A 26,087-nucleotide genomic window follows, 5' to 3' on the forward strand; every position below is an offset into this window, starting at 1 on the left:
GCGCTCTGTTGTCTGGAGCTGGAGCTGAATGTTGAAGGTAAACAGAGGAAAAAGGAAACACAAGAGGTCGATCAACATTCCAGCTCGGTTACACAAATGACTCAAGTATTTAAGCAGCCATTTGTTATACGACATTATACACACACACACACACACACACACACACATGCTACAGACAGGCACACAGCCTTCATGTGACAGCTCTGAGGATATTTTGTCTCAGTGCCAACCTGAGCCTGTACTGACAGGTGTGTCAGGACTCACCTCAGACCTCACACACACACACACACACACACACACACACACACACACACACACACACACATTGAGGCTCTTGTACAGTATTTCCACTTTGGGTAACATTTCATTTTACAGGTGGTAATTACCAAGTGCCATATTTTACATACCTTTAAAAACTACCTCCCAGTTACCACAATAATTACCTCAAATTACCCCAGCATGATTTAGTAATAATAATAATTATATTCTTCCAATTAGCAGTTCATAATTAGCTGGTGATCCAGGAAACTTCCAGCTAATTTCAGCTAGTTTAGTCTGTTTATCGTCCCCTCAGCAGGCCTCTAAACTGAAGTGAGTAGCTGCAGCTTAACGTCCAACTAGTTTCTTCCCAATTTCTGCGTGTCAGTAAATTGAAATCCATTCAGATCAGTCCAACGTTGGTACAGAGAAAGAGAGCCTGATTGTTTAATTGGTATGAATGTCAACAACTAGATATTAAATGTACTGACCTGAGGAAATGAGACAGAAACTAGTTAGAAATTAAAATGCAATGATCAGCAGATGTTAACCAGTTGGAAGTTTACTGAAAATGTACTTATTAGCAGCTATTCATTAACCAATTGTTGGAAAATAAGAGAATATTATTATTAAAGATCATTAGGGTGATAAATACATTTTCAGGGCATTATTGTGGTAATTGGGGAGTCATTTCAAAGAACTTTCAAATATGTTTCTCTGTAATTACCACCTACTTCCAATGAAATTTCCGGCCCTGTAATATGAAGCGTTACCCCGTTTACTCCTCCACTGCATCTCAGAGGAAAACGTTGCTCTTTTTGCTCCACTTCACTCGTCTAACAGCTTAAGTCACTAGTTACTTTTTTAGATTGGCATCACAATATTTCATATCTTTCCTTTATGGGTTGATGAAATTCTCCTACTTCTTAAACTAAACAATTTAAAAACCGTCTTGAATTATCTAGTTAAAACGTCGTAACAAAGCTGAAAACAGGCCGTTACTCTGAGCTCATGAAAAGTTGATTTTAAACATGCGTGTTTCTCACAGGACAGCAATGCTACAAACACATGATGATCTTATATAATCTGATGCTGCAGACTAAACTACCCAACAGTATAAAAACTAGTTAAAATGAGCTAAAACTTGAACATCTGCAGCAGTAAAAAACAACAAACAGGTCAATGCAGAAGTGATATTAATCCAAAAACATCAGATTTCATAGTAAAACGCTGAAATGGGACGTTAACTGCAGAATGAGTACTTTTACTTCTGATACTTTGAGTACGTTTTGCTGATTACAAACTTTTACTTAAGTAAGGTTTTGAATGTGGGACATTTACCTACATAAAGGATCTGAATAAAGGCTTGTGACATGAAGCACCTCTATGAGAGGAATGCTGAACTGTTTATTCGGTTGACTATTAAATATAAACCCACTGGTCTCGTCTGTGGGGGAAAATATTTGCAAACTCAAACCATAACAAAAGACACATTTTCCACCTACAGCTGCTCGTATCCAGTCATGACAGTGTTTGTATATTATCTGCTGAAGCTTTGAGATGTCAATCTGAAATGTATGGCACACTTCAACAGAAGTGAACTGAACTTTGCTTCTTTTTTCCGGCATCTGCGACTTGTCTTTCCAAAAATGATGCAGCGATTATCCCGGACTATCCACAGACTTCACTGCTGACAGCTCTCACAGGAGAAATAGTCCCGGAAGAAAAGTGCTGACAGTGAGGATTGTGGATTATCCAGCAACTGGGAGTGTTTTTGGAAATAAACACTGCTGTCAAATGTATTTATTTCAGTGAGAACAATATTCCCTTCACGTCCACAATACACAGCATAAAACCTCACGGATGAGTCTCACCTAAAACTGAAACTAGCTGCATAGACAGATAGGATTTTTGTTCGACTCATCCTTTTTAAAAATCACCAGAGGTTCAGTTCGTCCTGCGAAATATGGAATTAAAAACAGTGCGATGAAGTCGTTGTCATGTCGTTTCTGCGGGGAGGAGTGGAGCAGCAGGAGTAGGAGGCGGAGGAAGGCTGGAGTCCTTGTTTTCGCAGTCGCTCGCTAATAAAGCTTATGACAGCGTGCATTAGAGGCTGCAAGTGTAGCAGAATGTGACAGGCCATTAAAGGCGTGTTAAATTACAGCAAAATACTGTGGCGCTTGCTTTACACTAACCACAGACCTACTGGGGGTCACCTCTGCCGGGCACACACCATTAGGCTCGCTCTCTCTTCCACACACACACACACACACACACACTCTACAACTACAACCGAGACACATAAAAAAAGACCCATCAGTCATTTGGGATGTGTTTATTTGTAACAGTAATACATGGTGGAATACGTAAATCAAGAGAGAACCAAAAAATCATCTAAAAACCCACTGTAGAATGTCATATTCATAAAGATAAAAATAATGTGTCAATTTACATTAAGAAACTGTTAGCTGAGGTAAAGTTAAAATAGGTCTAGAAATGTTATGTACTCAAACAGCAACGTTTCCCTTTTTATTCGACTTCTCTGCTCATCTTCTAGTTGTCAAATTTTTAAGTTAATCAACATCATAGTCCAAAAGAGTTCTCGAGTGACGTGGGGACTCTGGCCATAAAATAGGGAGTCATTGGCATCGCAGTTGATGTAGTTGTAGCGGAGGACGCCGCGGTCCACACACAGACGCTCGGACAGCAGCAGTTTGGCACCTGACCAACAGACAGACAGATGGACAGGGGCGTCGCTGCATCTCAAAGACTGTTCTCGGGGATTTGGGACGGAGGTGAGGAGCAGTCTGGGATACAGCGTCTGCTGGAATATAGGTTCGTGGTACAGAAACACAAGGCTGCGGGGAACTGAAACTGCAGAAGCTTAATTTGTTTCGGGGAGGGAATAACGTGAGGCGGCCGGACTTGAAAAGACGGTAAAGGGGGGGGGGCGAGGTGTGCGGTGGATTAGTAAGTGAGGTTAAGACGAAGACCTACGACACGCATGCACAAGAACAAAATCAGAACGAGGGGGGCAACAAAACGTGGTAAAAGAACTCATATGTTGGTATTGCTTGGGTTAACGTCAAGAGTTTGCATAACTGAAGCCTTCCTATTTTATGGCGCAGAAGTCCGGTGGACAAAATGGTTGTTGTCATTATTTACAAAATGAGTTTGGCAAACCAACGATCAGATGCCTTAAAGCCATGTTGACTCTATAACTCCTATAGAGCTGACCCCAGCGGCTTGATTGACTTATAAAATAAAAATTCCATTTTTCAATTTGTTCTCCTTTTTTTTTTTTTAATCGGTATTGTACAAAAGCTATAGAGAATGAACAGTTCGATCACAGAATCTGTTTGACTTGCAGCTCTTCCCTCTCAGGGTCCATTCCTCAGTATGTCTGGTCCTCTGGCCTCTGCGTGAGTCTGTCTGCGAGGAGAGACGTTTGGCAAATTACTGTGTGTGTGTGTGTGTGTGTGAATGCATGTTAGAGAGGGTGAGCGATGACTGTGTGTGTGTGTGTGTGTGTGTGTGTAAGTATATGTAGTCTTGTGTGTGAGTAGCTCCCAGAGAGTCTGTTTCTGCATAGTGATCCAGCAGACACTCACAAAGAAATGGAGAGAGAACGCCCGAACCAACCAACCAACCAATCAGAAGCAGCGATCCCAGTAACGGACCATCCCTGATAGGCCTGTTAGAGTCTAGCTCCTCCTGTTGGATCTCCCCGCTACAGATGCAGATTCAGTCAGTTAAAACGAAAGATGATCATCCTAATCCCAATGAGCGTGTGTGTGTGTGTGTGTGTGTGTGTGTGTGTGTCGGAGACAGGGAGGCACTGCTTGATTCAGTCCCTCCTTGGCAGCACAGTCTCTGGGCCAGACACAGGAGGCAGAGGGAGGAGCGTGAGAGCGAAGACAGAGAGGAGAAGGAGGAGGAAGAGAAGGGGAAGGGACGGAGGGAGGGAGGGAGAGAGAGAGAGGGGAGGAGCAGGATATGTCTGTAAGGCTGGGTGTGAGAGAGGAGAGGAGAGGAGAAGACAGCGCAGTGGAGGGAGAACTGGATCCGTCTCGGTGATTGATGTCCCTCCTGCCTGGAGTGAAGGACTGAGAGGGCTCTCTCCTCTCGGGAGGAGAGCAGACTGCAGAGAAGAGGTGGAGGAGGAGGAGCACAGGAGGAGAGAGGGAGGTTGTTAGCCAGAGGAGGAGAAGAAGAAGAAGGGCTTGGCCAGGCAGGGCGATGTGCCAGACATACACGCACACACACACACACACACACACACACACACACACACACACACACACGCACGCACGCACGCACACACACATGGGGTGGGGGTGAAGGTTCTCCTCCTGTCCTCTCAGTGCTGGTCAGGTCTGTCTTCCTGTGAGTCTCTTTATTTCTTCCCTTTGTTGATCCGGGCGTAGAGAGGGTCCTTCCCCTTCTGTGCATGAGAGAGAAAAAAGATCAGCAATCTCAAAACAGTTTGAACTTATCACCATTAAAACCTGGTTGGATTGTTTTTCACCTGAGCGTCACATAATTAAAAAGGGAGGACCCGAGTTTCTGATTCATTCTCTCAACTGCCTGAACTACGAGTATCACCGACCTGCAAGCCCCGACAAGTACAGATCCGAGATCTGCAGAGGTTTGTCAGCTCCCGTACCTCATGTGACCACCAGGTGGCAGTAGTACACCGCCTCAGAGGAGACGTCCAATCATTTCTCCCGTCAGCCCACTGAGAAATTCCCCCCTCCCTCTCGAAACCTTTTTATATATATGTGTGTGTGTGTGTGAGTTATTGTTTCGGAGTGTGTTACTGCGTACGTCCGTGCATATTCTCTCCCTCTGCAGGCTCCCTGCAGGGCCAGTATGAATCAGAGGTATAAACTAGTGCCTTGAAAGACCAGTTATGAGTCATCATGTCTGTATCCCTCTCCAACCGAGCTGGAACACAACAGTGGATGATGGAACACCCTGCAGTCGGAGCACCAAGTCTGCTGCAGTCACTCACAATGGGCCCCGTTATTATCGTACACATAATTACAGCCAGCTACTCAATCTGCTATGCAGACAACTTGATTGGAGACCACTGACTGGCCTATTATATTCTGGAAGCATTCTGCACTCAGAAGGTGCAGAGAGAAAGACAGTTTGGGGTCTACCAGTAGCTCCAACGCAAGCATGGGGCAACACGTGCTGAAACTGGAGCATGATGAGCTCACTGGGGTGACAGAAACGACTGCTGAGGTGAGAAAAATTGTGTTGTTCTCTCAGGGCAAAAAAAATAAAAATAAATTGACGTTACAGCGCTGCAATCCTCATCAGACATAATGGTGAAATTTAGAGGCAACCTGATGGCAAAGGAACGTCTACGTGAGGATGTTTAACTTGAGTTAAAACTTGATGATAATCCTGAGTTGTGTGATTCCATTTCCTCAACGTAAAAAGGAGCAGGTGAGCATCCAGAGGATTTTTGTGTGTTAGCCTTCCTGAGCTGTTTTCTTTAAACACATACACTTCACACATGTTTGTCGCATGTCATTACGATCATCATTTTGGCCATTTCTCTCCTAACAAAAACTAAATATTCTCCAGTTCTAGCTTCTCAAATGTCAGGATTGGATCCCCTTCTTTGTCATATACAATAAGTAAATGGAACATCTTTGGGTTTTAGACTGTCAGCCTGACACAATAAAGGATTTCAATATGTCCCCTTGGGCTCCAGGAAATTGAAATGGGCAAATTCAATATTGATTGTTGAATTCAATTGATTGATTGGGGAAAATTGCAGATTTATCAATAAAGAAAATAATTAGATTTGATGTTCTTAACATCCATAGATGTCTGCTAATTAGTTGCGGCCAGAACGCTCATGGTAAAAGCAATTCTGTGCTCAACTTGCGACAAATCAGGCAAAATCTGATTCATTTCATATCTGAATGCAGTTCCTCCATTGGAGAGAGTGGTACCTGTGAGACCAAGTCAAGTCAGATTTATTTATATGATATCAAATCACAGCAAAAGTTATTTCTTGACACTTTTCATATAGCGCAGGTCTAGACATATTATTCAATTCTTCTATACCTTTCAGAAAACAAGACTGTTACATAATCTGCACGGGCTTTCACCTGAACAGAGCACTGCAGTGAAGGCTTGGAGGCCCTGCACTCTGGGACACAGGGCTGTGACTGTAGGGCCGGCCGAGGCAAAGACAGTCAGCAGAAAGTAGCTGCCAGCGGCCCTGAGAGGTGACAAAGAGGCTGAGACAAGCAGTGACAGCAAGCACACACTGCTCAGCCCCTGCACCAGAGCCACAGCCCGGCAGTGTCACCCCGCATCATCTAACCAGCCCTGCCAGCCGGGGCCGCTTAAAAACCCGGGCCGAGAGAGAGGGAGGGAGGGAGGGTGGAGGTATGAGTGATGTCCTGGCGTAGCACCAACCTGAAGGCCAAAATATCGGGCCTGGCTGGTACACGTGTGGACATTTACGCGCATGTGTGTGTTTGTGTGAGCGGTAGGCCCTGGGCAGAGGGCAGCAATGTGAGATTGCTAGGTGAACCGTGGAAGCAGGCCATTTCACGGCTGAGACTCGGGAGCGTTCGCTGGACATGATGAGATCGCCCCAGAAAAAAAACACTTAGACTCCCACCAGCCCGAACACATGTCGGTCGGAGCCACACCGTGGGAGGGGGAGGACAGGACAGGCGGTCATCGCCAGCAGCAAACGCACACACACACATTTTTTGGCTCCAGTATGAGCACAGGTGGCGACAGTATCGATCACAGGTGTGCTTGTCTGGGGAATAACTGGGCCGATTGCACAGGTGTGTGTGTGTGTGTTTGGGGAGGTGTCGAAAGTCGACGTGATTGAGCAAGTAAACACCATATGGGAGCAGCGTCATTGGACCAGGACCAAAGCAGTCCACCTACTACAGAGGAAAAACTCGGCGCTTCTGGACATAACACAGCCGGGCTGCAGCCAGATTCACCGCTCGCTACTCTACAATCCATCCTCCCACTTAAGGCTCGCATCCACCTGCTGCCCTGCAGCTTCCAGACCGTCTCCATATGAGGACGGCGGCCAACAGGGGGGGAGAGAGGATGCTCAGCCGCCCCTCCTCCTCCTCTCCTGGAGTGGGGAAGGACTCAAAGGCTTCTTGGGTTTTAATTAATGCCAATTATGGCGGGGCAGTCATTAATCTTGGCACCCTGGTATTAGCTGATGAAAACAAAACCATTACATTTTTTCCCTGTGTGAGTGCCAGCAGCTATCATTAAGGAGCCAAAGTCGGGAATTGTGTGGGTGAGGACACCGGGTAGGCAGGCAGGGATCAAAATGGCTCTCATCTTTACTGTGTGTTTGTGGTGTGTGTGCGTATTTGTGTATTTGTGTCCCTCCGTCTCCTTGTGGAGGCAAACTGAGTGTCGACGCGTCTCCAGAAGAGTTTGAAAGTTTTCCAGTAGGATCAAACACATCAGCAGTTCCCTGAGTTTGGATAGTCGCTGCTTGTCTTTATCACTTTGATCCTCCGACAATAATTCACACATTATGACTTACATTACATCAAGTAACATACATAATGCATTCAAATGACAGCGCACATCATCTTTAAGTTTCGCTAAACATTCGAGATCAGCATATTCGTGCACAACATTGACAAATCCCAAAAGACGTCCTGTTCAGTGAGGTGCACAGTTTCTGATTGGCTGTCACACACTATTGGCTCTCACAGTGAGACGTGTGCTATTTAGGGAACTGGGCGTGATTTAGGTACAAGCCACATAGACAGGGACACAATGAGGGCACGGAGCACCGTGGCCGGAGTGATCATGCGCAATGAACTCGCCACACGTCGTCGCATAAACTCACACACGTGATGCCACGTCACAAGACCCTTACAAAACTCCAGAAAAAATGAAACACAAGCAAATACTCACACGTGCACAGCCACACACATGACAAAGCACTCAAAGACAGTCAGACACATGCTGTCCTTTGAGCATGCGAGGCAGCAGGCGAGAGAGAAATGAGGAATAACAGTGAAAACGAGACCAAAGGCAAAGATGAGGATCAGACAGATTGATGTAAGTGGGAGGGCAGGGAGGTGAAGGAGCAGGAGGGGCATCGATACCTACCCTGCCCTGCTGCTATCTAGCTCCCAGCCTCTGGACTGGCCTGGTCTGGGCTGGGCTCTGCTGTCTCACTGGGGCAGGGCGACCCAGAACCACACGCCTAAAGAGGTGAAGAAGGGAAGGGAAGGAAGAGAAAAGTTGATGGAGGAGAAAAAGAGAAGGAAATAAAGGAGAAGAATAAATCTGAAAGAAGGATCGCAGAGTGGACGTAAAGAGGAAGCAAAAGAGAAAAGGTGTCAATACTCTGAAGGAGACATAAGGACACCAGAGTGAGGAACCGTCTTCTCTGCAACACATTTAATACACACAAACATACTTAAACACGCACACTCATTTACAGTTGTCTATTATGAAAGCCTCTGTGGAGTTCGCTCTATTGATCCGCTGCTTTTTACCGAAAACACTTCCGCTTTTTGCATCTCGCCCCACTCTTGCACTCGGCGCCGCCACCGATGCACATTTCTCTGGGTTGTGTAAAGCTTCTTGTGTGTGTTATTCAGGCCCGGTGACATTTTCAGCAGTGTGAAAGTCCTCTATTTTTTTTCAATAATAGCCGGATTGGAGGCATAAAACTAATGTTTCACGCCCGGAGAGTGGGCAGCAAAAAAAGAGAAGAGAGCGGCGAGCATGAAAGAAACACAAAAAAAGAGAGGGACGGAAAGTAAAATGGTGGGGAAAGCACTCGAAAAGTCTTGTTTCTCGGAAGGTCACTCACTCTACAAGGACTTTGGGCAAAGGCAAAGTGGAATTTTCTCCGCCCTCCCTAAAAATCTCTCTTTATCTTCTCATCTTTCCTTAATTTCTCCCGCTTTCTCCCTCATATTAAGGTGCAGCTGGTAAAATAAATATTAATTGCCCCTGCAAGAAGAATTGGGGCATTATTCCTGCTCTATCTCACCAGAGATGAGTCTGTCCATATAGAAGTAGTGATGTATGGACGCTACCTGGCTGATATTAATAACAGCTTAATGATGTCCCTGACAATCCCACCAGCTAATTTAACGCTGTGTTGACCAGGCGCACACACACTGAACCACATACTTATGCAGGCACACTTCATGTGCACATTCACAGACAGAAACAAACACAAACACACGCGCACACACACTCACACACGAAAGGACACAACAGCATCAGCCCCCTAATCAGCCAGAGTGATTACCTGGCCCGCCAACACCGCTACAAAGGCTATTTATCAGCAGATCTCAACACGCTGCGCAAGTTATAGCAGCATAAGGAGTAAGTTATTAGAGGCACACACACTTGACTTATTCCACGAACCACTTGTACCATCCTGACACACACACACACACACACACACAGCTACACACACTTACAGCATCCTCCTCTCCACTGCGACTAGGGCTGCCCTCTGCTTCCCCAAACGAGTCGTCTGTGGGGGGGTCTGTGGCGTCAGTGGGGGGGTCGCTGACGTGGGAGGCTAAGGACTTGGAGGGAGAGCTCTGCCTGGGAGCTGGGGTGGGTGCTGTGGGCCGGGACAAGATGAGTCAGACATAGAAAAAGCTCAAGAAAAAGCATGTTTTTTTGAATACGCACAATCAGTACACAAAAACACAGCAGATAGCGTTCTCACGTGAGTTGGTGGACGGTGTTGTGGAGGTGACTGGTGTCAGATTCATTTGAGAAATGTCAAAGTCGTCACAGTCGTCCGTGTCCTGGGCGGTGCCCACACGGCTGAAGTAAGTGCTGAATGCCTCTGAGGTTCCTGTTAAGCTGGGCTGTTCACCCTTTTTCGACGGCATGGCTGGAGGCTTTGCCAGCTGGAAATCCTGCAGGGAGAGGCAAACATTAGTCAGGCATGCAAACATTAAAGGTGCAATATGTAATTGGGCACCTGTTAAATTCATACTCGAGACAAATGGAATACAGAATATCACCAGAATAACCCCTAATTGCTGTTAACTGTGGCTGCTGCAAGCTAGTTATCAGTGCAGCTAGCGGTCCTCGGCTGATTCTGCCCAGACTGGGAGCTTGTCGCACCGGTGTTGGTGTTTACACCACTAGTAACGGAGCTTTGGACCCCCGGGGGAAGGTACTCAGGCCTGGGGCCATGGGGGCCCAGTGGGTAAAGCTGATGGGAGCAATGCTGGACATAATGTCAGGACTGTTATTTCCTCACATGCTGAGCACAGTGGTTTTAACACTTCGACTCACTGCATGGGCATTCAAAATGCAACTACTTCAATATGTTTTTAATTGGCGAGTCTATCACTTGATCAACATTGCTAAAAACCTGCTTTCTGCCTTGGTCTTAAGATGTTTTTGTTATTGTCTTGACTTTGTGTCAGTCTTACAGCTTTTCAGACTCAGACCAACACAGTTTGGTGGAACAAAGTCAGCAGAGGCTCATACTAAATCTAGCTTGGTCTCCTCTTGTACCTAGTCCCCGCTCCTTGAGATTAGGAAGCAAACAAAACAAGTTAAGGTGCCAATGATGTTCGCAATGTTCCCAGTTCATGCCTGTAGAGGACCGCTGCTGCATATTGTTCCCCGTCTCCCTGTAACCTCTCTCCTGTCGGCTATCTAATAAAGGCACCAAAAACAACATTTGAGAAACAATGAGAAGCTAAACATGGTTGCTGATTCAATCTGGTTAATGTTAAATCATTTTCAATTTAACTTCTGACTTCTTTTGCATCATGACCACAAAAAGACAAGTTAGAAAACAGTGCTCTCAGTAGATATCATAACGCTGGTCTCATCAGAACGATTTACTAATTAGCTCCCCACCTTGAACATCTCCTTGCCAATCTTCCTCGCCCTCTCCCCGTGCTGCGGACTCGACGACGCTGAAGGGGAGGGAGCTGAGGCGCTGGCGCCAGCACCTGAATGGCTCTCGCCGGCTGGAGTCACAGTCGTGACGGGGGTGAGAGTCTGGAACATGGCGGCGGGCAGCGTGCCCACAGGTTGGGCAGGGAGGTAGGCTGTGGGGGGGAAGGCTCCGGCTGCCATGGCTGCCCACTGCTGCTGCGTGGCAGGGAAGATGTTGGCCTGGCCCCAGATGAGGGGCTGGCCGCCCGGCAGCACCTGGGCTACCGGACCTAGAGGAGACTGGACCCCGAAGGCCAGCGGCGTCTGGGCGGCAAACGCCTGCTGGGACCAGTGGCCGGGGGGTACTGCTCCCATCGTCACGTAACCTGGTGGTGAGAAAAACAGGAAATGTATTTTCTAAAAGGCGAAAAATAAGAAGAGGAAGTGATTACAATACCCACAGTGCATCTGCTCATCACTGCTTTTTCTTCTGCACACAAACACACACTCACACAGATAATAACCCATGCATCACCAGAGAGTGCTGCCCTACTTCTGCCTGCAGATAATGCGGTGTCTCTTAATGGTCATGGTGAACTATCATAATTACCTCCCGAATGAGGCAGAGTCATTATGAAAAGGCAGTGCTCAACACACACTCATTAAAATCACTCAAACTCATCAGTAGAAGCTTATTCTATTACACACTTTGCTAGTCTCCTGTCTCTGGTCTCCAGTCGTTACCTACAGCAGAGAAAGCTGACATCTAACCTCTCGGCCGCCCCGCCGCACTGACATGTGCACAGAGAGGGAGAGGAGGTGAGCGGGCGGACAGAGGTGAGGAGGGGAGTGAAGGAGGAGAGGCGGACAAACTATAAAGTATACACCGACGTCTAATTCACAGCAGCCCCGTGCATACAGAAGAGTCCTGGCTACAATCATCTCAGCATGTTTTATTACTTTCCTCTGACCGCCGCAGTCGCCTCATCCACAGGTAAATCTGAGGCAGCAAGCTAATGATGCATTTCATATTCAACACACAACCAACACCGCCTTTTCTCCTCCATCCCCTCCCCTCATCTACATTTCAATTCTATTCCGTCCCTCTCTATTTATCTCACCTCCCCCTCCCTCCCCTTCTTCTTCTCTCCTCTGCCCTCTGCCTCCGAATCTTCTGACTCTCCGGCTCCCCTTCATCTCCTCGCTCGACTCACTCTCCCTCTCCCGCTGCGTTTGTTTCCCCTGCTCTTGTAGCACTGGTGTATTTAAGCAGAAAATGAACAAGGTCCCACCTGAGGGCACAGACGCGGGATTGAAGGGAGCAAACAGTTCCGTGGGAGGCTGCAGGCCCTGCGAGGGGTCGAGGGTGTTGGCTGGAGAGGCGGGGGTCTGTGATTGGAGGTCGGGTTGAGGGAAAACAAGAGAAAAACACGTCATTGGAAATACAGTCGGGAATTTATACGATGCAAATCACAAACTGCGTATGTGTGGCAGCTACTCACTGATGGAGAGGTGATGTCAGGAGGCGTGGACATGTCTCCGAAAATCTCTAACTGGTTGATATTCTGAGAATAAGAGAGAGCGAGCAGTCAGGTACAATAACGTTACTGCTGTACTATATATACATCATCTGGGTTGGGTTCCATTCCGGTGCAACATGCACGACACACTGCATGCAGCACGACACGAGCTCGGTACGTTTGTGGCACCTACCTGAGCACTGAGGCAGCAACACGGAAGAGGTAACAGAGGGGTGAGGAGAGATGGGATAATGAGATGAAATGATTATGATGACATACCTACCAAGAGTTATCACAATCTGTGTCATCAGCTCCACATGTACAACACTGCCCGTGGGGTACTGTACGCATACTGACTATCTTGTACGCTTGTATAGGTTCCGTTTGTATTTCTACTCATCTTCTGTAGAGCTCGACACTGGCTGCCCACTCTTTGAATGACTCTAGTAATGGAAGTGAATTTCTTGTTTATTTATTCCGGTGATGTTTCAGAAAATCCTTATATAAAGAGTATTAAGCCCGGAACAAAGCCAAGCAAATACGAGACGAATCATGAGCACAAAACATTTGATTCAGAGCAAAAAACTCCAGTTGTGGTGGCGGTAACCCGCTAGCCGACGTGACTTTCACAGGTGTGGCACAATCTAATAGCTCGTGGTGAGTCTATCTCGGATGGTTATGGCATTTTGGCTAATAATCTACATCCTGATTTCAGAATATAAATCACGTTTTCACTTCCGGATCCTCTCTGTTGAGCTCTTTTCTTATTTGACATACTTCTAATGATTTACATTTTGCTTTTTCTCCTTTCATCTGTACTTGTTTCTGTCCTTGTGCTGCTGCAACACCTGAATGTCCCCCCTGGGAATCAATAAAGGTTTATCTTATCTCGTAAAGATGCCTTCTACCAGCTGGTCTAAAGGCGCACCACCACACCCCTGCATCATTACCGTACCACTGTCTTCCTCGGGATCAGTCATTAATGTCCCCCTGTTGTAGAGGATGTGTGGTGTGCCTCAGAGGGAATAGTTATCAAACACAGCAGCCTTTCTATTTGATCTGAATTTGTTCTGTATCGCTCTGTTTCCTTTCACAGGCTCCCCATGATCCCTCTCTTTAGTATCTCCCCCTTTACTTGCACATTAATAATATCTTTAGGCCGGTGGCAAGTGAAGGGAACTCTATTTTTAGTTGTAAAGGAATTTGAGCCTTGAATACATGGTCAGAGATTAGCATAAATCATGGATGCGGATAATTTCTTTTGAGATAATGAATGTTCTTCGAATATCTTCCCTCTCGCAGGTCACACATGGACCACAACGCTCTTTTTACATTTATCAGAAAATGGATCTGTGGGCATGGTGTTTTACAGTTATGGGTCCGGACGCCTATGTTTTTTACATCGAGAGGAGGGGGAGAGGAGGATGTAATATGGACTATTGTTGCTGCAGAGTGTAGCGCGGCAGATAAAGATCAACTCAACAAGACGATAAGCTCGATATCCAAGATGTGCAAAATGGTGCATCCACAAGGACTGATAACAGGGTGTCCGTGGGATTACATTCACAAAACGCACTTTAAGAGAGCCTCCTCTTAAACTAAAATACAATAAATTCCTATACTTGTCCGTGAGTGTTGTGCCACACGGTGCTCTGAGTCAATACCACAGAGCATTTGCTAATGTTCCTCAAACAGAAACCACCGGCACAGAAGAAATGTCACTGGAGTGAGCGTTCAAACGGCGCGGGAAGTTGGACGTTTATAGACTTTCTGTCCACTTTTAGTGAAGTCGCTCGGCTCAATATTCTGTACGTGTGCGGTAGCGGGGCGGTGGGGTCAGGTAGCTGTGATTATCAGAGTGTTATGAATGCTTTATTAATGCGCTCTGAGCAGCTTGACTGCGGGCGAGATGACCGCCACTGTCTGCTGACCCCCGGCTCTGACAGACACTCTGACCTTTACGTCCACTCCGCCCTGAAAGGACCCCTCCGCTCGGGTGTTCTTCTCTCGACTGTACCTGCTCGTCCTCCTCCTCCTCTTTCGCACGCACGTACTCATGCAGGTGTGAACGCACGGGTGCACCCATATGTACGCTACTTGACTCTACTTCTGCCTCAGCCTGGTTACTATGCAACAGCATGGTTGCATGTTTTATTCATAAATGACAGGGGTCAGGAGTTGGGGTGACTTACGACTAAAGGAGAACAAAAGTGTTGCAGCGCAGAGGAGGACGGGGGATCATCTGAGGATACGCCTGAAGAAGCAGTTCAGGAGGGCTGATAAGTAACCTTTAGGACAGTGTGTACCCTGCTCACAAAGACTAAAAACCCTCCTTGCTTTTGTCTGAATCACAACAACAAGAGCACTTTGCTGTGTAGAGCCTTACCTGAGTCACCTTATGCAGGTCTAAGTCTATCAGATCCGCCACTACCTGTGGCTGTGGCTGTGGCTGTGGCTTTGGCGACTGTGGTTCAGTTTGTTCTTGTTGGAGAGGCTGAGCATGAGAATGATGAGGTTGATGAGGATGATGGTGGTGGGGGTTGTTGTTTTGACGTCCGTTCTGCAATCACAACCCCAGTGTTAGATGGTGGGTGAGATGAAAATGTTCTCACACACACAAACATGTTAGTTGTTTTTCATACAATCAGAGGAAGGGTGAGACAGAAGGGAGTGAGGTGAAATGAGGCTTATTAAGAGGGGAAAATGATGGTCGGCAGGTGTTTTAGTCACTGAACACGCTCATCTACACACACACACACACACACACACACACACACACACACACACACACACACACACACACACACACACACTAAAGCACAAAGCAAGGTTCTTCTCACCAGACTTAGAGCCCAGGTGAAGATTTAAAAAGGTTTAAAGCTCATCCCTACCTTTAGTCTAAACTACAGCACTGAGCCGGGGTTTAAACCCTCTTTGTGTTTCTGTAAAGCCTGCTCCCAGGTGTCAGGAACCACAGTGTGAGACACACTGACAAGCAGGCAAACACAGCAAGAAGACTGGATTATCTAACATGCTGTATGTGAGCGCAAAGGCGGGGAGCATGTTACATTATAGGAGAAAATAACGGCGTCCTTCCTGCTGGCTCGCTCGACATCATTACCGGCTGGATTTCCATCAAAGTGAAACACAATCTAAAGATTAAAGGATCATGTCATAAGGATAAGATAAATCCCATGAAGAAAACAAAGCCAATAATGAGTCTATCATACCAACAGTTGTCGTGTGCATGGCCTGATATTATTTTCATTATCTAATATTCTGCTGATCATTTTTGCAATTGGTCCATAAAATTGTGAAAGATCCCAAAGCTCAAAGTGACGTCTTCAAACTGCTACTTTTGTCCAACCAACAGTCCAAAACCCAAAGGCTCAAATCAATTATCATAATGGTAAGCAACTCATTTTCTTAACATTGACTGATAGTTGCAGCTCTAGCCGTCACGCAGTAAAAACACATATAAGAGCCACGCTGATGTATTTTGCACCCAGCCCTGAACAATCTGACTGCGCAAACAACCTGCAATATTTTTTTCCCAGAGTGATGCTGGACTCTGCCAGACCTTTTGCCAGTACTGGCACTGGATCATGATGTGCAGATTGGTCTGGCAAAGCAAGAGCAGTTGGCGCACTACAATATCGCTGAGTTCATGCTTTTCCTGCGGATGAAAGCGTGAAGTATGGTCATCGTTAGCTGTTACCGAAGAACAATAACAGCTCGCCTGATACTAATCTGCTCTGAAAATCTGGTTAATTTTTCTATTGGCTGAAATGTACCTAATTTGGTGGCTTTTTTTGTTTTAATTGACCCGATTGAAATGTACAATAGCCACTGTTATCCTCACTGAAAGCGACAGCCTGCTGCCCATTCCTGTCTTTGTCTCCTCGCTCGCTCTCTGTCCGTCACTCTCTCTCTTGCCCTGCCAATTATCCCTCTGTGCCCATTATACACTCTTGCCATCTCTTTGCCCGGCCCTTTATCTTTATCAGTACGGCAGCCACCTATCAATTAACCATCTCCAGGGAAATAGTAATTACCTGTGCACATGTGTTCTGCATGCAATTAGCGCATCCCCTTTAATTAACGCCACCTTGCTGATCCCCTACCGTCTGACTGATCACACCGGCCGAAAAACGTCACATGCAAACAATCAACTCTGAAGAGGACACAATCAGACCATGGACATTTTTCTTTTCCCCCCTCTCTCTCTCTCTCTCTCTCTCTCTCTCTCTCTCTCTCTCACACACACACACACACACACACACATTACCAAACACATGCACCTTTACTCAAACCAGGAAGCTAGGCCAATTAAGACACAGGTTTTAATTCACAGTAATGACGGACTTATAAAGGTCACATATATAATCTGATATAGGGATACATGATATTGATTTTTTTTCAGCCGACACTGATAATTACCTGCTTCTCATACTGTTAAGATAACTGATAATTACATATCTTATCGTACTTTTTTGTAAGTTTCTAAGCTGTAGTTTATGCACACCTGAGGATAAGGAGAGCTACAGTAAGACATAGTGAGCAAAGACCACACTCTGCTTCTTCTTCTTCTTCTTCTCTGTCTTATTGGAGGACCAAACTAACTTTTAAGCTCCCAGCTGCATCGTTTCCCACACATCTAGTTTACTTGGGCGGTCCACCCAGCATTTTATATTTTCAGCAAACGGCGTGGACAATCTGCCCTCACTCTCCCGTCTATTGTCAATCACACACATGATCCCTCCTGTGAACACATTGATTGCAATGCGACCTCCCTGCCACAAGTACACAGTCAATCTGTGTGAAACACTGAACTGTATCAGAGTTTGTAAATGCTGCGCTTGACAACAATTTAGCCTTTTCTCCTTTCTCGTGCCCCACCCTGCCTCTCCTTCCTCTGTCTTCCTCTCTCTATCTCTCTCTATCTTATAGGGGGTCTTCTAGGCCGGGAGCTGCCGTTGATCCCTAACGAAGCCTTCTCAACACTTCATCAACATCGCGCTCATGCTCAATAAACGATCATGTACATCTCGTTGATGGTGTTGTCCTTGCTCGTGAATATATGATACTTATCAAATCAAACATCATACTAATCCAGTGTTTGAGTTTGGTTGATGTGTTTGGCTGGTCGGTTGTGCGATGCTGACCTCTACATGTGAGCTTCTGTTGATTCAACACATTCAGTTTCCACAGGGTCAAGGGTTCAAGAGACTGAAACAGCCTTGTGTGTGTGTTTGATTGATTTTTCTAGTTTAAAAAGGTTACAGAGTAAACAACAGAAGAGATTGCTTTAGACAGGAGGTCACATTTCTGCAGATAGTAGCATTTCATCCGATGTGTATACACACACGGAGCAATGATCTCATGTAACGCTACTGTCCGGCAGTCAATCCTTCCGCTGAGGAGACCACGAACCTCTCCTGCCGATGATGTAAACAGTAAATCCACTCTAACTAGCGACGGTCACATAAATGCCATGGCCTCTGGTCACTTCCCAATGAGTAATATAACGACAGGTAGTACTGATATGTTCCCATCGTGTTGGCTCAATAGAGTTCATGCATTATTTCAAGACAGTCACTCCACATGAACAATGATGCTGCCTTAATGTGTGTGGCAGACCTAACTATAACGATAACTTAACCATTGTGCAGGCTATATAGCCATTTTAGCATCATTTCTGATACTCTAAGATATTGTAGCTATTCCCCCATTTCTCCTTGAGGCTGCTCATAGTAACAGTGTGATGTGAATTCAGCATTTTGACTCATGATGGAAAAGACCTGCTGTGACATCCCTGACTGAGGTGCAACACGCTCGAAAGATTCAACCCATAGAGAGAGAAGCAGAGCAGCGGTTCTGCCCTCTGTGAGTCTGGATTTATCTTGAAAAAAAATATATAATCCTGAAATGACAATACAAGCAAAGCAAAACACATTTTTGAATTTCTTTGATCCATTTATATATATTACATATCTATGATCCTGGGTTATATTTACTCCTTCTGACTGACTGCGAAGCAGAAAAGACTTGAATTCGCCTTATTTAAACCAGAATTGTTGACTAGTCCAATTGGTTGCACAACAAGAGAGAAATATTGGATTTGTTCACGTTCAGACACCTGCCAACACAAAGGCAATCCAAATAGCAGCATGTGTTGTGGGCTGGGTGAGGAGAGAACAGAAATACTATGGTGCCTGTAAGCTTCTTACCAAAGCTGAGGATAATATGCAGCCAGAAAACTGCGAGACCAATTCCAAGCCTACCGAAATTCATAGAGTGGGACTGTGACTGCCAGTAGTGACGTGGAGGAGTCCAGTTTGAGGATAAAAGGATAAAAAAGACCCACTGCAGGGGAATACGCACAGGGCCCGTGGGTTTTGGATGGACTGAGGGAATACTCATCTGCAGAACGGCAACATGGGATGAAGGACTCAGATAGAGACGCTCACGCATGCATATCCACACGCACACACAGGACAGCAGCCCGGTTACTGTGAGCGTGAAGATTTTAGCAGATTAAATCAGGCAGGAATATAACTAGCATCTTTATAGGCAGATAAAAGAGCAGCTGAGTTATAGTGCAGCCTGACAATGGCCAAGGTCATCTTTCATTATAACCACTGGCAGTGTGAGCCAATAACAGGAGCTTAAAGATATACCACACACACACACACATGAGTACTGTAAACACACACGGACACTGAAATAGATTTGCACAGCAACACTCTCACTTTTATGCACAAACGGGGTGAAAAAACTGTTCAGCATCCTTCGACGATATGAGGCCATGCACATTTAAAGTCAGACGTATAATTCATATCCATTAGAGGAAAGATATGACAATGACAAAACGTGTGTTCAGCGCAGTCTGGGATAAGGTCATGCAGGTTTGTATATGATTCACCACTGGCAAACCACAGCCAGGCATGCTTCGTCGAGCAAAACTGACACGACACACATTTACACACAGTATATCCCGGTTAACCAGAGGGAGCAGGCACCACGAGGCACAAGCAGAAGAGGAGCACAGCACACTGCACAAGAGCACTGGGTCCCAGCAAACCTCTCAGGGAGCTATCACAGACACAGCGGGGTCACTGTTTGGGAGAAGTAGCATCGCTGCAAAAATTAGAGCTTCACAAGGCTCTAAAAAGGAGAGGGGCGCCGAAGGGAGAGGCTTTACACCCGTGGGACAGCTGAGAGGTTTGACTGAGAGGGGGAGGCAGGCTGAAGGGGGGGGGGAGGGCGGCGGGACACGGGGCAAACACACGGTCACTCACTGGGTGTCGCTTTGGGACGTCATAGACCCCTTCCTTCTGCTGACTGGTGGGAACCTACACAATCGTCCAATAGAGTCAGAGAGCCTGTTACCTCTGGTTCAGTCAAACAGTGAAACAGTCTGTACGCATCGCTGTTAGAGCACTGCGACACACGGGATGCCGACACAAAACCCTGAAACCTGGCTCCTCAGGAATCAAATCAATCACCAGCCGAGTGTGTGAGAGTGTGTGTGTGCGTGTGCGGGGATAATCAGAATTAAAATCTGTGAAGTGAGAACTCATCTATGAGGCTAATCAGTAGACTATCGGCCTGCGGTGATGGTCTCTCTCTCTGTCTCTCTCTCTGCCTAATAAAGAATGGATAAGGCTGCTTATCACACCCACAGACATGTAATAACTCAGAATGTCACACACATGGAGACATGTAATATCTCTATGTCACACAGGCAGATAGATTTGACAGTGTGTGCAATGAGAAGACACACAGAGTGCTGATAGCAAAATTCTGATATGCATGAATCCTGGGGTTTCCTGCGGGTTTTTGTTTAAAATAAAGTTTATTTCTCCCCTTGTTGGATGTGCCCCAATCACACTGAGTGGTAAAATGAAAAATAGCACTGGTGAAGGATGTGGATATCTATCTAGCACAGCCTGTCCCATTCTTTCTCCTCCTCTAAAGGCCTTGTTTCTTCTTTCACATGTTTATTTCCAGAAGCTGCCATCTTTATTCATACATTAGTTCCTCTGTGGCTAGAGGCTGGCTGAGGCTCACGTTTCTCATGCCTGATACGTGTGTGCGGGGTTGTTTGTATGCGTACATGTGTATGTATGTGCGATCTTCTGTTTGTGTGCGTTAGCGCACGAGCCAGCGCTCCGTCTATTTTCAATCCATTTTATTTAAAGATCAAACGAGAGGCTGGTGATTAATCTTTCTTTCCCCCGCTTTCTTTCATCTCCTCTGGAAAAGAGGGAGGGCAGGAGAGAAGAAGAGGAGGGGTCCGCCTTCCACACAGCCTAGGAATAACCTCCACATCCCCTCAATGCACATCGACCCTCCCCCCTACCTCATCCCTAGGAGGTCTGCCCACGCCCCTGAGGAGTGCACCCAGAGAAGGGCTTGTCTCCCGGGGCTTAGCTTCAGCCATCTAGAGGGTTCTGGCTGGTTGTTCACCTCTGATTCCTACTGTCTCTTTTTCCCCCTTATTATTTCTATCTACATTTTTTACGAGTTAAAAAAAGGAAGCCATTAATTTTATGAGCAGGCCACAAAATACTTATCCCATTAAAGAGTGATGTAACTGGTACCTATTGGCGAGCAACTGGAAGATTAAACACTTTAAAGAGCTTCTTATACCACAGCTGACGAGAATATCACTGAGACACGAGCGGACAGGATGAGCTTGCGGGTACCTGATAAATGCTCTCTTCTGATTGGTCACGGATGGGCTCGTGTCCCGCCTCAAAAACAATGTACTACAAACGTCAGCAGCAGAGGGAGGAGAGGAAAAACAAGAAGCGGGAGGGAAATTGGAAGATAAAGAAATTGAGAGAGAAGTGGTGAAATTGCAGAAAAGATTAGTCAAACAGAATTTTGTCAAAAAGGTTCTCATTGAAAAGAAAAGATCCCGATGAGACATGAAATTACACAGCAAAAGTTCCCGAAGGAGCAGAGAAAACATGTACATCTTTCAGTTAATCATGCACCGCAACTAGCAGACATGCACACAGACACACAAGACCCATGATCGCACAGATTGGAGCATCTCCTATTATTCTTGACTCCGCGTAAACATCTGCGGACGTCCAACCCCAACCTCCAAACTGTAACCAAACAGGAACCGTCTCCCCACAGTGCACACAGAGAGGAGCAAGCTGACTGGCTAGAATGCAGCAGGTGACAGCAGCGATGTGATTGGTCAGAAAGTTACCTGGTAGACCGGGTCCTCCAGATCCTCCTCCAGTATTGTCTGCGGATGAGCGGCGGCAGGAAGCATAGGGAGAGATCAAACAGGGAGGAGAGAGGAGCAGAGGGGAGAAGACAGAAGAGGCGGAGAGTTAAGCCGGTGGAGTAGAAGGAGTAGGCGGAAAGCACAGCAAGACTGAGCAGCTTCCCAGCGTTCAGACAATCATTTGGCAATCATCAGAGAGCGAGAGACAACTGGAGATAAAGAGAACGGAGGAAGGTGAAATAAGCACAATGGGCAGATGGTGCCACTGATGAAACCTGAAAGTGAGTGCTCCGTATGCCATTCGCCTGCTTTGATGTCTTTTCAAGTCTCGCTTGACTTGTCTGTCGAGAGTCTCTCGGATGAAGCTCATCATACTTATGGCAGATGATTAAGGGAAGGTTAAAAAGGGGGGAAAAAGTGTACCTGGTAGACCGCCTGCTCACACTGCTTATCTTTCTGGGCCTTCTTCTCCATCTCCTCTCTCTGCTTTATCTCATAGATGAGCTGGAACAAGTCCCGCAGGTCCAGGATCACGGGCTCAGCCTGGAAGACAAGGACACAACATGCACCCGCACGTTAACACTTACATACACATAAATACACACTCACAGGCAAAGACAATGTTGAATTGATCATGAATATTTTCACCAGGATCATTTTTCAGATTTCAGTTTGGAGATGGTTCAATCTGCGAACCTCATTAGAACCGGTTTGCTGTTCCACAGGCTATAAAGCCACCGTAGAGTCACGTCATTGTGCGACTGAATACTTCTCTGATTTCCCAGCATCACTAGGAACAACTGTGGCGGACTACATCAACTTTTTTACGTTGCTCCTGGTTTTGCATGCTTACAATTGCATCCAAACACGGCTGGTCCAATTCATTCATTATTCATTGAACACTGAACGTAAGCTGCCCTTTTGAGCCCTGGCCTTTAGCTCGCTATCTAGCTACTACTCCACTGGTATCAATCCATAGTGAAAATCTTGTGTTTATTCTTCTGTGGATAAGTCAGACTACACGCTACACTAGCTCTGTTTTTTAAAAAAAAAGGGGGTCATAAGGTTGTAGTTGGTCTTGGGTCACGATAATCTCACCCCCAGCCCCTGACGTAAACCTTTTTCCTGGACCAGCAAGGTGTTGATGCTGCTCTTGGACCAGTTTTCCTGGCCTGAGACAGTTCTTTGGCTGTTGAAATGCAGACAACCGGTTTGAGAATAGGCACTGAAGGGTTAGGGCCCTCGAACAGCCTTGAAGGAAAAGGGGTAAAATTACTTCAAACTGGATTTCCTGGATCAAATGTAATTTTTCTGACCCGAGGCAACATGCCCCCCAGAACCTATGGGTTTTTCTTATTCTGTGCATCCTGTAATCGGAGCATTCGCTTCGGCGGGATGAGGCACAGATAGCTGATTGGGTTTTTGACAACTGATTATGGATGGTTCCATTAGGCCCCAAGCCACAATCAAACTGGCAACTGAATTGTGCCAGTTCTGCAGGAAAGTATCGGCATAGAGAAAGAAAAACACCACAATTAGTTTGTCTAAAGTCTTTCATGACATATAATATATATATATAATGTCTTTGTGACTGATTGTTGTGTCCCTGCGATCAGTTAAGCACTGACCAGTCCAAAAAGTGTTGCCGACTAAACTCAGAAAATGGAAGTTCCAGACCTGTTCCTAAATAAATGCTACTGCCTGTGATTGGGATCCGGCAACCACAAAGCACACAAAGACACACTAGACAGGCACTGAGCCTCTACACACTTATCTGCACAATCACTACACACTCTATTCTCTCTCTGGGCCTGGTTCAGACAGTGACATGAGCAGATACGAGCCTTTTGTCTTACCTCGTACCACCTTTCTTGTCAGGGGAACAAAAGCACAGACAACAAACCGGTTAGATGACTCAGGACTTATTACGACTGTCACAGCAAAGAGTCCTATTGTACCATGGCGTTTCAGACCTAATCAATTATTGACTGGGACTATGTGAAGTGCACGAGGAGTTCACAGACTGAACGCTGCCTTGCATAAAGCAGTTCTATTTCAGTGTTGTCTTTCTGCGAGATGTTCGCCGCCGCGTATTGCTCTTGACAGACACGCTGGGGTAAACGGTCGCTCCTGCTGAGCCAACTCCGAAACTTATTGTCACTCTGTCAGGCTCAGATCCTTTTTTTTTTGCATTTGACAACACATGCTCTAATCTCCGTCTTTTTTCGCGCCACCTCTCTCACATTCTTTGTCGCCCCTTCTCTGTCAAAACTTCTAGGTAAAAAGCAGATGCAGAGAGCCGAGACGAGCGGTGAATTTTAGAAATGGAAATGTGCAAAGCTTCGAGGATGATCCAGGAGGAGTGGCCAGCTCACGGGAGCGTGGAGATGAAATAAACTCAGTTCAGCACTCTTGAATCAGATGACTAATTCTTAGCCTACAGCAACAGTGACGGAGTATTTCAACAAAAGTCGTGATCGAGACATTAACTGCGGATTCTCTGTTTTATTAAAATCTGCACTGATCAGGATATTTGGGTAAAAGACGACTCTCCTATCCCTCTGGATATTAACGCAACAGATTCACCCTCTTTAACTAAATTAAATTCTGGTTGGTTATAGTCCACTGGCAGGATATCTCCAGGATGTTCCTTAATTTATTATGTGACATACTGAATTTCCCTCAACCTGCCTCGAGAAAGTACATGTGATTACAGTTTTGACTTCTTGGTTAAAAAAAAAAAAGGGAGAAACTTTCAAATTGAACAAACTGGGACTGTACATTATCTCTGACTCCTCTAAGATGGATTCCTTTATTAATAATTATTGATCCCTGGTGCAAAATGGTGAATTCAGACACGAGCATCTGCTCCTTGACTCTAATTTAAGACACCTTTTACTGACACCGCTGACATTTCTGAATAGTTAAAAGAAATATTATGTCGTAAATACAAATCCCAGGTCTAACTACAAACAACTAATTACATCATGACAATGTTACTGTATGTGTTGAAAACTTACATGTTGAAGTAAACATGTATGTACAGCTGTGATCCTACCCTCTCCCTGTAGTTACATAGTACAGAAACATGTGATAGGGGGGCGGCGTGGCTGAGACATAAACACCGTTCACCTACAAGACGCTGTACCATCAACGTGATTATGAAGCTGTTATTTTAAGGTAAAAATGTTGCTTAAAAACACATTTCAGCACGACACTAAGCCGGACAATACATCTACACTTGGATAATCATCCATTGGAAGACAAATGAGCCACCAAACAAGGACGTACACCTCCAATTGTACAATATATCTGTGCCATGTACCTTGCACATTTCATATCAGGAATTTTTAATAAATGTTAAAATGCATTAGATGGAACTTTTCCATTAGCAGTAAAATATTAAGCCTGCTCATTTAAAAGCAATGAGTGAACTCTCTGTCGAAAAAATAAGCCTGACTCACCACTGATGGCTGAACCACTTTACCACCACCTTATTTTTCATTTGCAGTTGCTGTTATGATTTGCTCAAGGTAGTAATTTAGTTCCAATTTTTTTAGATTTAATAGCTGAAAAATTAATAACTTCCTGAAAAATAGCCAGTCCAAAATTGGATGTTCTGAACCGACGCTAAGTCTTTCAACTCTCTGTGCTGCTGCCACAAAGTGGACACGAGGTTGCTTTTGTAACACATCTAGAACGACCTTTATATGTTAATTACAATCGTATCTTTTCTAAGAAGTTATAACAAAGACTGTGATGAACTTGGAGACTGTCAATCCTTTCCAACACAATTAGCGTACCTCCGTGTCCACTAAAACTTGCTAAATAAAACATGTCTTTCTTGTGCCGAGACTTCGAGTTGAGTGGTAAGCCAATTACTTTCAGATGTAGCCACTAAATTGGCCTTTTCGGAACAACCTTAAGTCTTAGCCTTCATGACCACGGAGACGCATTGTTAATTCACATCAAAGTGGTTACTTTCCAATTACAGCCTCAGCCTCTGCCATAAGCTCTCTGCTTCCTCCACCCCTCTTTTTGTCTGCTCCACAGCTAATAGTCAAAGTGCTCATGATGGCAGGTTTAAATTCTGACAATGTGACTGAAATATAATAGTGACCTTTCCTCAGGCACATGTCAAGTAAATGACA

At 45.7% G+C, this 26,087-nt stretch overlaps 1 protein-coding gene across 4 annotated transcripts in view; it reads right to left on the reverse strand.

Moving 5' to 3' along the window:
* Positions 1 to 2,577: 2,577 nt before the first annotated feature.
* dab1a (DAB adaptor protein 1a) overlaps positions 2,578 to 26,087 on the reverse strand; it is a 76,269-nt gene continuing 52,759 nt past the window's right edge. Inside the window, exons 6-16 of one of the 4 annotated variants that reach the window (XM_084355415.1) lie at positions 22,360 to 22,479; positions 21,916 to 21,954; positions 21,398 to 21,460; positions 19,988 to 20,041; positions 12,669 to 12,731; positions 12,459 to 12,555; positions 11,146 to 11,552; positions 9,989 to 10,184; positions 9,732 to 9,880; positions 8,398 to 8,494; positions 2,578 to 4,702 (exon numbers count right to left, since the gene is read on the reverse strand). In XM_084355415.1, the coding sequence (XP_084211541.1) occupies positions 8,414 to 8,494; positions 9,732 to 9,880; positions 9,989 to 10,184; positions 11,146 to 11,552; positions 12,459 to 12,555; positions 12,669 to 12,731; positions 19,988 to 20,041; positions 21,398 to 21,460; positions 21,916 to 21,954; positions 22,360 to 22,479 (1,269 nt within the window). In that variant the 3' untranslated portion in view covers positions 2,578 to 4,702; positions 8,398 to 8,413. Of the gene's footprint in view, positions 4,703 to 8,397; positions 8,495 to 9,731; positions 9,881 to 9,988; positions 10,185 to 11,145; positions 11,553 to 12,458; positions 12,556 to 12,668; positions 12,732 to 15,072; positions 15,247 to 19,987; positions 20,042 to 21,397; positions 21,461 to 21,915; positions 21,955 to 22,359; positions 22,480 to 26,087 lie in introns of all 4 variants that reach the window. The other 3 variants (XM_084355414.1, XM_084355416.1, XM_084355417.1) reach the window with 3 other exon arrangements.

Source organism: Pagrus pagrus, assembly GCF_965226575.1.
Source record: "Pagrus pagrus genome assembly, chromosome: 6".
In the NCBI taxonomy this organism is placed as follows: domain Eukaryota; kingdom Metazoa; phylum Chordata; class Actinopteri; order Spariformes; family Sparidae; genus Pagrus; species Pagrus pagrus.